Source organism: Acomys minous (genome assembly GCF_964271855.1).
Source record: "Acomys minous genome assembly, chromosome: 13".
In the NCBI taxonomy this organism is placed as follows: Eukaryota; Metazoa; Chordata; class Mammalia; order Rodentia; family Muridae; genus Acomys; species Acomys minous.
In genome coordinates this window covers 43,310,539-43,327,308 of record NC_140495.1, presented here as the reverse complement: position 1 = coordinate 43,327,308, position 16,770 = coordinate 43,310,539, and the positions used below count along the sequence as shown (strand labels likewise).

The 16,770-nt window shown below is 41.0% G+C and overlaps 1 protein-coding gene across 24 annotated transcripts in view; it reads right to left on the bottom strand.

Annotated features, from left to right (window-relative positions):
- The window catches only part of MLIP (muscular LMNA interacting protein), a 265,468-nt gene that overhangs the window by 105,307 nt on the left and 143,391 nt on the right, over positions 1–16,770 (bottom strand). For 17 of the 24 annotated variants that reach the window (XM_084752855.1, XM_084752868.1, XM_084752848.1 and 14 more), the window contains one exon: positions 8,363–9,841. The exons of the other annotated variants lie outside the window; for them this stretch is intronic. In XM_084752855.1, coding sequence (XP_084608981.1) covers positions 8,363–9,841 — 1,479 coding nt within the window. The remainder of the gene's footprint in view (positions 1–8,362; positions 9,842–16,770) is intronic. 24 annotated transcript variants of the gene reach the window in all.

The window sequence follows — 16,770 nt, the reverse complement described above, 5'->3', positions numbered from 1 at the left end:
TGACACCACAAAGGTGTACCCCAACCTCCACTCACTTTCACCACCACCCCACACACATCATGTATACACTCACACACGTGTAGCATACCTGAACAATCATAATAAACATTAAAGAAAAGAATCACATTCAGCTTCACATAGATAGTAGAAATGAAAATGCAGCTCTAAGCATCTTTCTGAATCTGGCAAACAGTGCAACGATATCCACTGTAGATCTGCAATTTGTAATTTGTATTTTCAGTTAAGCATCAGTTAAGTCCTGGATGGTTCAAGACTAATACTTCTTAAATATAGACTCTAACACAGTGTAAAGAAAATTTTAGGTTTAGAATATAAAACATATTTTATACTTATTTGCAAAACCTAATCTTACTCATGATTATTGTGAACTTAATATAACAAGAACAACTCTTATCCCTACAAAAACGATTTCCCAAACAATATAGTAGCTGCCAGTGCCTACAGTTCCTCCACAGACTCTAGCCATAAAAGCCAACAAGCCGCTGCTGGATGCGGTGCTGCATGCCTTCAGACCCAGCACTCAGGGAGGCAGAGACAGGCAGATCTCCGTAAGGTCAAAGCCAACCTGACCTTCAACGTGATTCTAGGACAGTCAAGGCTACACAGAGAAACCCTGCCTCGAAAACCAAAACAAAAGCCAACAAGATATGGAGATAAACTAGTTACATGTCTTGAGGGTTGGGTTAATGGTTATACTTTCAGAAGTAGAACCACTGATTGGCAAGAGCATGGGGTCCTTGGTGTAAATTCTTACTGTAACAGTAACCAGCTTCTTTATATCATCTTTGAGTTTTCCAGGACCACACCCACTTCCCTACAGTTATTATCTTTGTGGTGTAAGATCTGAGGTCAGCCTCAACTCAGAGCCCCCTCATAGAAGATACCCACCACATTATTTCTGCAGTGCTTGGCAACACAGTCTCTAATGATTCTGATAACTGAATATGCAGGGTTAGTGTAACTGGGATTGCTGGGCCCAGACGCTGGACCTTGGCAGGCCTGGCAAGGTAGGCTTTGTACCCTGCCCTCCTCTGTAAGTCAATTAAACAGACAAGCGATAGTGAAAAGCAGAGAAAGAAGACTTATTTAATGTGGCCACACTAGGAATGAGACAAAGGTACACAGAAGTAATCACGTCCATCTTTGGGGTCCCGATATGAGAGGTTCCGACTTAAGCAAATGACAAGCAATGTATGAAACAGTCCTGATCCAGACGTGGCCTGCTCATCATTGCTTGTCTCTCTTGCAAATCATCCTGACAAGTTGTCAACTATAAGGAATTTTCCCCACAGACAACTTACTCTTCCAGCTGACACAAGACTTCTGTCTTTTCTTACTCTCAGCATGATATTTCTGAGAAAATTCCAATTTTTTAGGGCCCCTTGTTTCAATAGTCTGATGGGCCAAGTGTCTCTTTAACTGCCTTCAGATTGCTGCTAGGATGTTAGTCAGGACCCATGCCTAACAGAACACTTGAAAGAAGCAGCTTCTAATAAAATTTGTCAGTGCACTGCTCTTCACAGGAATTCCACCCATATCTGATTTATCATTTCTGTGACTTGAACATCCCAAATATATTAAACTTATTTCATTAGAGTATTTTTTCTGCCCCTATTCAACTGCTAGGTCTTTTAGCAGAGAGATTTTATATTCTTTCTCCTCTTATTTTATTATCTTATACTTAAAACCAGCTTAGGACAGAACAAATGTGCAGCACGCTTTGCTTGTATGAGTATCGGACTAAAAATGTAACTGAAGATCACAGTAAAATCCAAAGAACACGAAAAGGCACATGCTTTGTTCTTCACCTGTTGTTCCAGCCCAAGACACCCCTGACTATTAGGAGCCTTTCTTTCCCCACCAAACCCTCTCCAGGAACTTCCAACACTAAAGTTCTAAAGGCATCACTGTTGGTGTTGGTGTTGTCTTGTGTGTGTGGTTTGGTTTTGGTTTTTTGTTGTTGTTTGGTTTTTTATTTTGTTTTGTTTGAAACAATCTCTCAACTCTGCAGTCCTGGCTGGCCCAGAAGTTACAGTGATCTGCCTGCCTCTGCCTTCAGCGTGCCTGCTGGATTAAAGGTATGCACCACCACACTCAGCCTTATTTTTCTTCTTGATGTGAAATAGTAACATTTAAGTCATGAACTTGGAACCTGTTTTCTTTTTCCATTCTTTTGTTTGTTTGTTTGTTTTTGTTTTGTTCAAAGGGTGTATCCGGGGAGATGGCTCACCGGTAAACTGCTTGCTTCTCAAACAGGAGGAACTGAGTTGGATTCTCAGCATGCAAAAGCCAAGTGTGACTCCACACCTCTGCATCCCCAGCACTTGGGGCAGGGGTTGGGGAGGGGGGCATGGGGAAGGAGCCAGTTAAAGGCAGAACCTGAGGACTCTCTGGCCAGCCAGTCAAGTCAAAATGGTGAGCTGCCTCGTCATAAAATATATGGTGCAGAACAAATTGAAAAAATTGTGTATCACCTTATCAACAGCTAAGCTACAGATGTACATAGCAGGTGAGCACACACATACACACATGATTACACCACACATGTATATACATACACACACAAAAAAATTAGTTTACACACATACACTCAAGATTATAACACACACACACACATCAAATGAAAAATAAAAAGTCTCTTCTATAATCAAATTGGACAACTCCCCAATTAAACAGCAAGCACTCCCCTAGGATGAAAAAGACGCTTTAATCAACTACAGACACGTGGGTGTGGTGCATCACGAAGAACAACTCAGGAGAAAAGACAAAGAAATGGGAAACAAAACTACACAGTATTGAGATGGGAGTGACAGAAGTAAGGATAGGAGAATTGTGTCCTAAATTAGTGCCCTAAAATCACAGGAAACATATTAAGAGTACAAAAAAAAAAAAAAAGATAGTGACAGAAAAGGAAAAAAGCATTCATATAGTGATTCTGATGTTTGCTTGAAGTTATACAACTTACAAAATCTAGACAAACATCTTCACTTTCACTTCTGTCCCTTGGCCATGACTTACCTAGACAGTTACCATCACACCCCCTGCCCCCCCCAAGGCCTTTTTACTTCCTTGCCTACCCTTGTATATTCCATTCTTTATACATCAGTCAGGATTGTGTCACCTTGTTATTCAAAACCCTCCCAGAACTTAGAAATAACACCCTGCTGCTGAAGGCCCTACACACTTCAGACACAGGACTGAAGAGAGTTGAGCTGGAACTGGAAGCTTCCTCTTTGAGAACTGACTCTCCTTGTATCCAAAGGTGCTATGGAAGCTTCCAATGGAGGAAAGCAATCGCTAGTCCTACCCAGTCTTCTAACCTACAAACTCACTAGTGAGCAGCCAAGCGAGATATTGCCAATGGTGCAATAGTGGCATTTATTTTTTTTTCTTTTTGGTTTTTCAAGACAGGGTTTCTCTTTGTAGCTTTGGGTGTCCTGGACTTGCTGAGGACACACTGGTCCTGAGACCAGAGTGGCCTCAAACTCACAGCGATCCACCTGCCTCCAGAGTGCTGGGATTAAAGGTGTACACCACCACACCCAGTTGCAATAGTGGCATTTTTATCCAGGGAGTAACCAACAGCTGTCTAAATAGACACAAGACTTTCATTCAAGTGGGAGGATCCATGCCTGATACTGTAACCCTAGCCAACTACCCTAGGGTCAAAGACCCCAGAGAAGAACCTACTGCTATCATTTTTTAAAATAAATATAACATATAAATGTATTCTAACCATGTATGCTTATTCCCACCGATCAGTGCAGCTCTCACCACTCTTCAAAGAAGGTTCCTTCCACAGCAGACAGGAACACAACTGGCCATAATGCAAAGTATAAGTAATCAAGGTAGCTCAACCTCAATTTCTACATCTGCAATGCAACCCCTACGTCTTAAGGCTCAAGGAGCCCTGAGGAAGAGTGGGTGGAAAGATCGTAAGAGGCAGAGGACTAGGACACCTGCTGTTAAACAGCATCTTCTTGACATCACGAGAAAGTCATTCACGTGAAATCTCAGCAACATGGTTACCTAAATATTCAGCATGACAACATGCATGGGGAATTTTCAGACAGTTAGGTCTCTAGATGAAGAACTGCAGCCAATCGATGGTTACTGAGAGAGGGACAATCAGTTTTCTACAGAAGGAAGTCCTGTGATGGGTTAACTCACATAGTCAGCCCTAAGACCATATATATACAATACAATATATATATATATATATATATATATATATATATATATATATATATATATATGATACTTAGTAAGACGTCATTAATTAAAGAGGGAGTGGGGAAGTGTAGGAAGAGGTGTAGTGGGGAGGAGAGATGTGAAAACCAGGTGGGTACTGTACTTGTATGAAACTTTCAAAAAAACGTTTTTAAAACTTCAATTTAAAAAAAAAAAAACCTCCACCAGCTTCCGGCCTTCCTCAAAGTGAAAGTCAGAGACTTCAGAGCAGAATCTGGCTTCCAGCCCATGTTCCTCAGACAATGTCAGAAGTCAGCATCCTCTTGATCACTACAGGGCCCAGCACCTGCTCCAAACCTGGTCCTGCTACCTACCAACCAAGTAGCCTTTAGTCTCAGGGGTTTTCCTCACTGCACACTTCCTGCATGATGACTTCTCAAAGACACATAGGCCAGCCATCTGACACAGATCTAGTGACTTTCTCCATAACCTCTCCACCCTCCAAGAAGTTAACTGACTTTAAATTTGGGAAATGATTTGTTTCTCCTCCACCCCACAGTGCAAACCTCCTTTCTTGCTGTTGTTTTGTTTCGTTTTTACTATTCATAATGTTTATGGCTTTGAAAAAGCACCTATTAGAACGGCAATATCTGTTTATTGAATGAGTGACCCAGATTCATTTTTTTAGCTCATGTTTCCTGTCACTCATTTCTAAAATGCTATTTGGTTATACAACACAGGGGAAGTCACATCCTGCCTGCTGCACTGAGTGTTCAGTGTAGCAAAATTGGAAATGTTTTGATGCCTTAAAGGACTGGGAGTTTAATAAATAGGGCACCGGCTACAAAGCCTTGTGCAGCAGTAAACTCGCCAACTGATCCCGTAAACAAGTTGAGTCCAGATAGCTTCAAGTCAGACCATCGGAAGCACTCGTTTGGAAGAAATTTGAAACCACTTTCAGTGAGCACTAGATTATATGAGATTTTTGATATAATATTCTCTCCAGTTCTATGTGAAATACCATGGTAGCTTACTAGGAGGGGAAATATCAAACTATTTTTAAAATGACAACCAATTATATTTGGGTCTCAAACCCAACTTCGAGTGAATGTCGTATTCCCATCTTTCCCAAAGGGAGAAATTGCCTCAAACAATACAGAAGTTGACCAGAGAGCAGTCTGAGTAATACTCAGGGAGAGGCCAATCCTGTCTAGGCCATGAAAATAAAACAGGATATATGAAAGCCACACCTGAAATTAGCATGTAGATTATACCATATTAATGCAATATAATTACAGCAATGACAAAGGAGCCTCAAACATGTTTTCTTTCTGACTTCATCTCAGCTTGCTCTACCTAGCCATTCCATTTTTATTTTAATATCAAAGGATAGGAAGTAGAGCCCAGACTTTGAACTGATTTTTTTTGCAGGCATTTCTGTTTCAGTTTGTTGACTACCTGTGTTTGAAGACCCCTATCTGTTTGGTGCATAAACTTTTTTTTTCAACTTCAAAAGAGCACTTTGCTTGGATTTGGCACCACCCTGGAAGGACTGAGGTAAGACACAACTCATGAAAGCAAATTAATTCTTTGGTATCTCAGAGCTTTTGTCTTTGCCTCCTGTGAAGTAATTGCACCAATTTAAACAAAACAGTCAGGTGTAAAAATAAAATTGAAATGCAATTCATCGCTGCTCATGTCAACTTGAATGAAATGCTGTACTCAAGGCATAACTCCCAAAAAGGGTAGTTTGTACTAAAAAGTGAGCTGGTTTTCTAATTCTAAACTATAGATATGCAATGAAGAAGAAGAAGAAGAAGAAGAAGAAGAAGAAGAAGAAGAAGAAGAAGAAGAAGAAGAAGAAGAAGAAGACAAAAACTAAATTTGAGAGGTAAGAGTATGTCTCAGAAGCATCTTCTTGGCAGAAATTATAAATTTGTGTTTTAAAACATTTTATAAACAAAAGAATAGGTTAATATTTTGACTGATGGGTAAATTATTCTTGTTGTTATTTTCACAGCCACCAATTTCAACAACCATATCCATAAGCTACAATTTCCTTAACTAGAAGAAGTCAGGGAAATTAAATACAGAAAACTTGTACTGAAAATTCTTCAAAATTGAGAGCAGAAAGAAAACCAGGGGAAAGTAGGTCTGACATACAGGCCTTTAATTTATCACAAGGTTTTCAGGCTTATCCTCATCAAACCCTGACTATATCTACAATAGGGCCAAATGTGAATAAAGCACACTGGAGCACAAATAGAAACCCTTTGAACAAGCTTCTGTGGTGAAATGACTTTGCACAAGGATAATGAGCAACTTAAGCGCATGGCAAGTGTGCGGGCTGGTTTCTGTCAACTCAACTCAACATTGGATCACCTGGGGAGAGGAAATCTCAACTGAGAAAACGCCTCCATCACGTTGGCCTGTGGGCATGGTCTGTGGGGACATTTTGTTTTATGGTGACTGATGTGGGAGGGCCCACCCACCCACTCTGAGTGACACCATCTCTGGAAATAGGGATTTACGTTGTATAAAAATCAAACTGAACAGCCCTAAGGAGCAGCACATCTTCCTTGGTCGCTGTCCCATGCCTGCTTGCCTTCCTGCCCTGGTTTCCCTTCATGATGGACTATAAGCTGGAAGGAATAACTTACCATGTCCCCCTCACATTGCTTTTGGTTATGATGTTTTATCACATCAGTTAAAAAGCAAACCAGAACATCAAGAAACCATTAAAGAATGATTCTCAGTAGCGGAGCATTGGGGAGATGTGTGTCTGCCCTGGGGAGATTGAAGTAGGAATCACAAGTTCAAGGCCACCCTGGTCTATGTAGGGAGACCCTATGTTAAATTTAAAAAATAACAAGTCAACACATTAAGGAAATGGTTAGATCGACAATTTTTTAGTACGTAACACACAAATTCTACAATCATGCATTTATAGTCAAATGTTAACGAGTTTTTTTCAAGATAAATAATTACCTCTTAATTCTTCTTAAAATTATCACATAGACCCCCCAAGAAAGCTAAGACAGTGGTCGGCATACTGTGAACAGTGCCTACTTTTTCTGTTGCAGTGTGTTGCAGTATCAATGACAGTATCATGTGAGTTGCTCTATTTCCTTAACCTTACATTTGTCATCTGGTAATACCAGAACTAAGTGCAGTTTCTGTGACACTCCAAAGCCCTGAAATCCTATTATTTAAACACATTGAATTGAAGATCCCATGTGCTACTAACACTAGTGCGTCGTTAGCTTTGTTTTACTCACTTAACTACTATCAAATTCTGAGGGGACTAAGATCCATTCCTGAGTCCTTTGAGGAGTCATGGAAAGCAAAGCTGCTGCACCCCAGGGTGGAGCCTGCTCCAGCAGCACTGAACTGTGGGGTCCTCCTCAAATGTTTCCTCTCTCATACTAGCTAAATGCTATTTTACACCCTTTCTCAGCCGAGCATTTAAAACCAGCACTACTTTTTTCTTATTTCTGTTTCTTTATGCCGTTTGTTCACTCTTTCTGTGTTGAATAATGTGAAATATTTAATGCTTATAGCAAATTAAATATTTTTACATATAAAAGTTTCTATTCTATTTCACCTTGTATGTATAGAGTAAAATCCAATTTGATATAGTTTGCAGCATGGGGAGCAATGAAAAAAAAAAACTCAGCCATGAAGGAGGGAATGAAAGGTGATAAAACAAAGACAAAGAAATAGAAAATTTTCAAAGTAGTGTTGGCTATATCATGAGCGTAGGTGCATTAGGACATTATAATATGCATCTATAGCATACACCTATAGTATAATTCTGTCAACTAACTCAATGCTCAGTGCAAAATATTTTGATGGATAATGAGACCCTTGATATTAAGTTATCAGAAAAGTAGCATACTGCAAAATGCTATCTGCTGAGACCAAAGCTTTGAGGGAAAGAAAGTGTGTGTCTGTGTGTGTGTGTGTCTGTGTGTGTGTGTGTGTGTGTCTGTGTGTGTCTGTGTGTGTCTGTGTGTGTGTGTATGTGTGTGTGTGTGTGTGTCCCTGAAGTCATAGTCATACAGTGGATATAATAATCGCTGACTTTTTCCTGAAAAGAAGATTCTTCTGTGTTTCGAGATAAGCATGCAGCATGCAAGAAAAAAAATACCTTGGGCTTCTTATTTTCAGGGCCTGATGGCATGGACAATGCATAAGGTGTGACCAGCTCCTTGGTTCTTGTTAGAGAGACAGGCAGTGATGGGGTTGGAACAAGTGAGCTGAGGCTGCATGTTGTACTTTCAGGCATCCCAGGTCTTGAAGGACTTGTGTCACCCCCACAACTTGGGTGCAGTGCTGAAGGACTAGGCTGGAGCACCCGGGTGAGTGAACTCTCAGGGGGGAGAAGACCAGAGAGCCCCAAGCTGGGAGGAGAAGCAGAGGCAGCACTGGAGATTAGGGGAGCAGGAAGAACTGAGGGGGTCTGTCTTGAGCCTGGGTGCTGTTGCAAGCACGCTCTTTTGGATCTGTCTATCAGGTCTGAGAGGGCTGGGGAAGGGTGGAAACATTTCTCTGGAGAGGAAAGGGCAGGGCTCTCATTAGCAGGCAGTGCACAGGATGATAAGGTGGGAGGATGTGTGCAAATATTCCTGTTCTTTTCCGGACCCCTGAGGTCATCATCCTTTCTGCCCTTGGAGGAAGAAACAGAGGACAAGCCTGGTGCCACGGAAGGGACATCAGCAGGACTGACTGTATCCGTCTGTAATGGGGGTGGAGCTGCACTGCTCCCCAGTGTGCCTCCTGGGACTCTCTCTACATCTGTAGAAGCATAGCTGCTATTGGCAGGTGCTGGCGGAGAGAGGGGGTACACCTGAGAAAGTGGGGTAGACTTGGTAAAGAAAGGGAGGTGACAGGATTGGTGGGTCTCTATAGGAGCTTGGTGCTCGCCTTGCTCTGTAGACCCAGCTGTCAAGGAGCAACTCGAGAGGGACTTCTTAGGTGTGGGCGGCGTTTGCTTTACTCTTTGATCAAGTGTAAGAGTGGAAGAGGCCAGGGAATTGAGGGAGAAAGTTGGGCAGGACGCGGGGGACAAAGGCCTTTGGTGAGAAGGGTTTGACTTAAGGATAGCAGTGAGGAGAGAAAGCCGAGAGGGTACCGCAGACTTCAGCCCTGACTTTGAGAGATTCCCACTGGATGACATTTGGCTACAGACCGTAGATAAAGAACCATGGGAAGAGGAGGTAAGTGGCTTGGGACTTGGAGACAGTGAATGCATGACAATGCGGACTGGTATGTAGGAAGCTGAAGGCGACTTCAGAGAGGCACCAGAGGCAGGCGAAGGAGAGGTTCTCAGATCTTCCCTGGGGTTAAGCGCATGCGAAGTCGACGCCTTCTTCTGTGCTTCAGATGCCAGCCCACGTGTGTGATCAGTGACATTTGAGCCACAGAAACTAGAACCTGGCAGTTGAGTGGAAGGAGAAAATGCTAACGTCGAAGCGCCCTTCCATGCAGAGAGAGGGGATTCGTGAGCAGTAGTGTAAAAAGACGTAGCTGTTTCTTCCACTGAGGCCCCAGCGACATCCAGCCTGCGAGTGTGAAACTCCTCTAGCACAGAGGCTCCGCTGACGTCAGCTGGGACGCGTGGCGTTTTCTGATTAGTTGGAAAAACAAAGGAGAAAGCAGGTGGTTTATGAGCAAGCTGCCCAGAGGTAGTGGGAGAGGTTAGCTAGAGGGAAGAAAAATAGATTGAAATTGGACATTAGTTAGGAAATTATCAACATATTGTTCGCTGTGTGCGTGTGCAAACAGCCCTTCTACTAGTTTTACATGAAATGAGACATTTTAAGCCTCCATTAATAATGAAGGAGTTAATACTTACAAATGAGACATGGCTTTGACTTTATGACATAAACTGTGAAGTATTACATTCTATGGCCCACTTAATCCCTGAAACAAAATCAATATAAAATTTGTTTTCATAATTCTACTGTAAAAATAATTCACTCACAATATTTAAAATAGTTGTCATAATTTGGAATTGGAATATCAGAAAGGATATTGGAGTTGTCATCATTACACATTTCAAACTTCATTTTGGAAAATGAAATAGACTTTTCTACCATTGAAAGAATATTAACCACAGTTCGATGGTGATGAGAAACCTGTAAGTTAATACATTTCAATTGTTTAAAACTCTAAGGACTTGGACTACATATGGCCACATATTTTGAACTGAAAAGGTGCCCAGAATTAAAAGGATGAAGTTCCCAACACCAATACAAAAAGATAAATTGAAGAAGTGAACACCAAGCTCAAAATAGAGGGAGGGGGCACCTTAGCCTATTTTCCCCATGTACTTGCCAGAATAAACATAATAGTAATTTAATGAACACATAGCCAATCATTTGGGTTCTTCTGGGATCAATAGACTCTCTTTCCTAGGAAGAGAAACCAGAGCACTTTATCTGTTGGAAACTAGGCAACTGTTAATCCCACATTAAAAAAAATGAGGTCTTTAAAATATAATTTTATTTGAAAAGGTAGAGGAAAGCCTGCGATGCCGCCTGTACAAGATGGAGGTAGCCTGTGGGATAGCCTGTACATGTATTTGTAAACCACTTAGTCCAGAATTTAAGGCAAATGGTGAAATCATGCCAAAGTTTTTACACAGAGGCTTTAAAATTATTAATTTGATTTTATTAGACTATAAAATAAAAATAAACATGACTAGTAAATTTGAAAAATATGAGTAATCGAAAAATATTAGCAAATACTAATATATATATACATATATGTGTGTGTATATATTACACTAAGGAAATAGCAGGGAATGCCTATAAAATTAAATCAGTAAAACTTTATCAGCAGATAAAAGACATATTTTAGAAATTTGTTTCAGATCCATGTGGGTAAAATTTCTATAAGACCCACTGTGATGACCTTCATGATATGTATCCTTAAGCCCTAAGAAACACCTAAACCAAACAAATTCAAACATTTCATTCCAAATTTATTTGCCTCTGAGCAAACATACCCCAAAGACTCCTTTTATAGATCAACAAGTAATTTCACCACATAAATAATATTTGAAATCATTGACAGAGTCTACAATATCGAAACATCAGTGAAAATGGGAAATGAAACAGAACTCAGTCAAACCGAGAGAGCTTAATCATGCCCGTGCAGTTTATCTTGGACCCAACACCACTTCGCTGGTGTTTACTAAACTGATTCATATGGTTGGGGAGGATATTTAAGTGCAAACAACACTAACTGGGCAACACGATGCTTCTGCTACTAAAAGACAACATTTCACTTGGGATTCTGCAGTGATGTGGAGCTGGAGTCATGGTTAACGCTAAGAAATAATTATTTGCAAGTTTCTATTCTTCAAGTGTGTGTGGATATGCATGCGTGTGTGTGTGTGTGTGTGTGTGTGTGTGTGTGTGTGTGTGTGTGTGTGTGTGTGTGCTGGTGTACATGTGCATGTGTCTTAACCACGAAATATTTTCTCTTATCATTTCCACACCTGATTTCTCCTCTCAAGAAGAACGGAGACAGTTCATGTGTCCAGGGTATCTCTGCCTGCTGTTGTAGAAAAGCTGTTAGAATTTGCTGGAGTTTGTTTTTTTTTTTTTCAAATTGGTACTGCCGGCTACAAGAATCCAACTATCTTTCAAGTTATGTTGTTTCCTAAGAGTTTCAACATATGCAACAAACTACCAATTAACCTCAATTCTTTACCAGCATGTTAAGAACAGAGGTTCATAATTTTGAGGTGTTTTTAAAAGAAGAAGGTCTCCCTGAAACTTCCTCAACATGGAAGGTTTCTAATTCACCAACAGCATATTACAGTACATGACATTTTTTTCTATTAACAATTCAGAATTTTGCCGGGCGTGGTGGCGCACGCCTTTAATCCTAGCACTCGGGAGGCAGAGGCAGGCGGATCACTGTGAGTTCGAGGCCAGCCTGGTCTACAAAGTGAGTCCAGGACAGCCAGGGATACACAGAGAAACCCTGTCTCAAAAAACCAAAAAAAAAAAAAAAAAAAAAAAAAAAACCAATTCAGAATTTTGTCAGACATTTTAAGATCTAATTGTTGAGAAAATTCTAAAAACTGTTGTCTAATAATATTTACTGGTTTACATTGATCTACATATGTCTTTACTTATTTATTCTAGTGGGCATATTACTACGACATATTCATTAGTGATTTCCAGATGAACTATAATGTTATTCCAATTTACCCTGACACTGTTTTAATTTACAAAACACTAATTAAATGTGGCACCATAATATTACATATTTTCTAAATACAAGGGATTCATTTTTTTATTTTAAAAGAATATATACATGCCTAAATCCATATTATTTTTATTTTTTCTAAAAAAGAAAAAGAAAAAAAAGAGGAAGACAAAAATGAATAATTTCACAGAGAAAGGAGGGGCACTCATCAAATTCTCAGTCAGTAACCTGGAATGAGCCCTTCATTTCACTGCAGGCTGCCAGCACCACCAATGGGGGAAACTTCTTAGTCGAGATATGCAAAGTACCTCCTTTCATTTTGTTAATAACTACTCTGGGTTCTCAACCACTCGCCCTTTCCCCCATAGTGTTTGAACACTCCTGCAGTGCTGGCTGGCCTTATCCTCCACTCTCTCATGTCCTTGAGCTTTTAACCACAGGCTTCCTCCACTCTCCACAAAAGACCAGCCTCCACTGTGGGGTGCAGCAGCAGAGCTCTCGCTGGGAGCTGGGGCAGGTGAACTTCTTCACTGTTCCTCCTGCCATCGAGACCCTCTGTTCTTTAAGCAACCATACTATTAGAGAGCTGTCGTGTAATTTATTTTAGTGAATCTAAAGTTAACTGTGGGCTTTACACATCCACTTCTTCCAATGTGTCAAAAGGGTCTGAGAACATTCTAAGTCAAAGCTGAAGGGATTGCTCTGTTTTCTGACACATGGACATTGCCAGATGCTGGTCCCACACAACCATGTTCTCCTCTTACAACCTTTGTAGAAAACTCTCCATTGTCCTAACACGCCAATCATTATATCATAGAAAGGTGGCCTCCTGTCTTCTGATTGATCCTCTTCTCTCTAAAGTATGCACATCATGCTCTCAGGATGATTCCCAGCCTTTCTTATCTGAATTAATGAAATAATATTCTCTGGTTTTCCTAACCTTAGCTTTAATCCATATAACACAACACTAAATTGAACTTTCTGGGATTTTTTTCATTTTTATTATAATTTATTCATATTACATCCTAATTGTTATTCCCTCACTTGTATCTTCCCGTTCCCACTCTTCCTCCTTTTTCTGCCTTATTCATCTCCCCTAAACTTCTGACTTGGAGGGGCTCCTCCCCCACCATCTGACCACAGCCTAACAGGTCTCATCTGCCCAGCCTGCATCCTCTTCTTCTGTGTGCCCACAGGGTCTCTCTGCAGAGGGGATGTGATCAAATCTCAGGTACCAAAGTTCATGTCAGAGGCAGTGCCTGCTCCCCCAACCCCTGCAACTGAGGAGAATGAGCTGTCCATTGCCTATATCTGAACAGAAGGTCTAGGGTCTCTACACACATTGTTCCTAGTTGGTGTGTCAGTTTGTGCAAGTCCCTTGGGTCCAGATCCTCCAGCTTTGATGGTCTCCTTGCAGGGCTCCTGAACCCTCCTGGCCCTTCCATCCCCTCACACTTCCACACAACTCTCAGCACTCTGCCCAGAGTCTGGGTTTGAGTCTCAGCATCTTTCCAGATCCCCCGCTGGGTGAAATCTCTCAGAGGACTTCTATGTTGGGCTAATATCCACTTATGAGTGAGTATATACCATGCCTGGCTCTCTAGGTCTGGGTTACCTCACTCAGGATGATTGTTTCTAGTTCCATCCATTTGCCTGCAAATTTCACTTGTGTTTAATAGCTGAGTAGTATTGCATTGGGTAAATGTACTACAGTTTCTTTATCCATTCTTCAGGTGAGGGACATCTAGGTTGTTTCCAGATTCTGGCTATTACAAATAAGGTTGCTATGGTCTAATCAATGAACATCTATACTCAAGACTTCATCAGTACTATTATGAACCAAAAATCTCCCTTTTGTTACAAAGACTTTCTCTAGCTACTTTGTCTCATCTCCCTAATTTCTTGTTATTTTCCATCTTAGATTTTGACAATGCTTTCCTCATTCCAAGTATTTTTTGCAAATATTGTTAACATTCTAGCAAACTTGATCTCTAGTCAATGCTATGGAAAAAATCTTCATGTTTAATCCTACAACTGCCATTACATTCCTGGCCATTATCTGCCCAAAGGTTCTGTGAAAGAAAAGAAAATGGCACCACCACATCAAATAACAGGATCACCGCATTTGACTTACAGCATGCCCTGTACAATAGCACCAGGTGAGAATGGGGCAAACACCCTGCACTCGTGCCATGTAGGGTGCCTTTCTCAAGAAACATTTGGGTAAGACAAGGCACCATGGATTGGTTTCAAGGTCAATAGCTTCAGCTGAACTTTATATGTGTTGGCTGCGTCTGTTCGTATGTTTGCTTTAGAATTTGGCATCTCTCCATCCCCACACTGTGCCTGTTCCAAAGTTAATACTCTCCTCCAACCCTTATCCCAGCAGTTTTTCAAAAGCTGGCTTCTCCGCGTAGACTCTAACCCACAGGAACACTGCTGATTCTCCAAGCATCTCATTTCATCAGCCATTCCACGTGTTCTATGTAGCCGTTCTTTTTATAGTTTTATTAACTCTCCCATCCTAACAGAAATGGAAAGAAAAATGGCCTATCTCTCCAAATTTTAACAGTAAGTGTCACTGTAGTGGCTGGTAAAAAATGCCAACAATATTCTGTTTGTCACTGAGTCCCTTGTCTCAAAACGTAATCTGGGCCAGTGGTATGATTAAAAAGTCTTCCACAGCAGTGGTTCTCAACCTTCCTAATGTTATGACACTTTAATATAGTCCCTCATGTTGGGGTAACACCCAACCATAAAATTATTTTCATTGCTACATCATAGTTTTAATTTTGCTACTGTTATGAACATGAATATCTTTGGAGATAGAGGTTTGACAGAGGAGCCACAACCCACAGCCTGAGAAGCACCATTCTACAGAAATGGTCGCTTGCTTGTGTTCCTCTTGGACTCTCAGCTCATACCACACTGTGCTTATTCTGCCTTGGGCTCTGGACACTGATGTCTGATGTAGTTCTTGCCTCCCCAGACACAGTTAACATGACTGACACGAGCAAATCAGAAGGCCATCCTGTAAAAAGCCTACAGCCTTCCCTGCTGGAATTTCCACTTCCACCTGACTTTCACGTACTCCTGTTGCACATGGCCACTAGTACAAACTGAGCCATGTGGAGGAAATAACCGCTATTCATGAATAATAGGGGTTTTCCCAGAATTTAAACGAGCCTGCGGACTCCAACTAATTCAGGAAAAAACTCCTCCTGCATTGTATCCACTTTTACTTGCCATGGAAGGGAGAGAGAGAGAGAGAGAGAGAGAGAGAGAGAGAGAGAGAGAGAGAGAGAGGGAGGGAGGGAGAGAGAAAGAGATTACTAATGGAACAAACTTAAGCAAAAACAGAAGAATGAGGTGATGGAGGAAGGAAACATCACTAGAGAAAGGTGGCTTAAACGAATATAACTTCATGGGTCTTTTTTTTCTATCAACTATAAGGACAAACAACTGTAAATGTTTGTCCCTCACCATGAGAGCCGACGTACTTGGTTAAGACTTCCATCACCTGTCACCTGCCCATGCAAGTTTGGACTACTTTTGTGTTTTCTCTCTTGCCCGCAGTTGGAGTCTTCCAGTTGTAATCACGTATGTATTGCTGCCTGACTTTCTGTTACAAGCATGCCACATTGCAGAAACCAATTGGTAGGCCCCAAGTTAGTACTTCCAGAAGTTCACTGGATCCAACAAGAAGTTTAATACTCCAACTTATTTTAAGATCTTCATCATCTAAATTCCTCAGGCTATAAGCTCAGGATGATTTGCTTTAGGAAGCAACACATTAGCAATGTCCCTAACTATGAGGCAGTGGCCCAGGGCTATCTTCTCTGCCCTATTATAGCTCTCATTTATCTGTGAACATTCATCAAGAGTTTTAATCTATAAATAATATCTTTTCTGTATATATTTCCCAGGACCATTTGTTTAATCAGTCCTGTGATATTTTCTAAGTACTCTCACTGGCTCAGGTATCGTGTTAGATGTTAGGGACCAGAAGGAAGACAAAGCTTTGTTAACAAACTGTTCTAATGTGCTAAGACATACATACAGAAACCACTGGGACACGATGTGCTGGTACAAAGAAGATGTTTCTTTATAAAAACTGAAGCTGGAAAATATAAAGATTTATGAAACGCAAGTACTTACTGACACTTATGATTGGGATGCATTCTAAGAAATGCATCATTACCTGATTTCATCATTGTGCAAAAATTATAGAGCGTACGAACAGAACCAAGGCCTCCACAGCAGCACTGTGTGCTGTAATTTTGATTAGGACCACAACGCATGTGCATCTATCACCAGGCAAAGGACTATTAC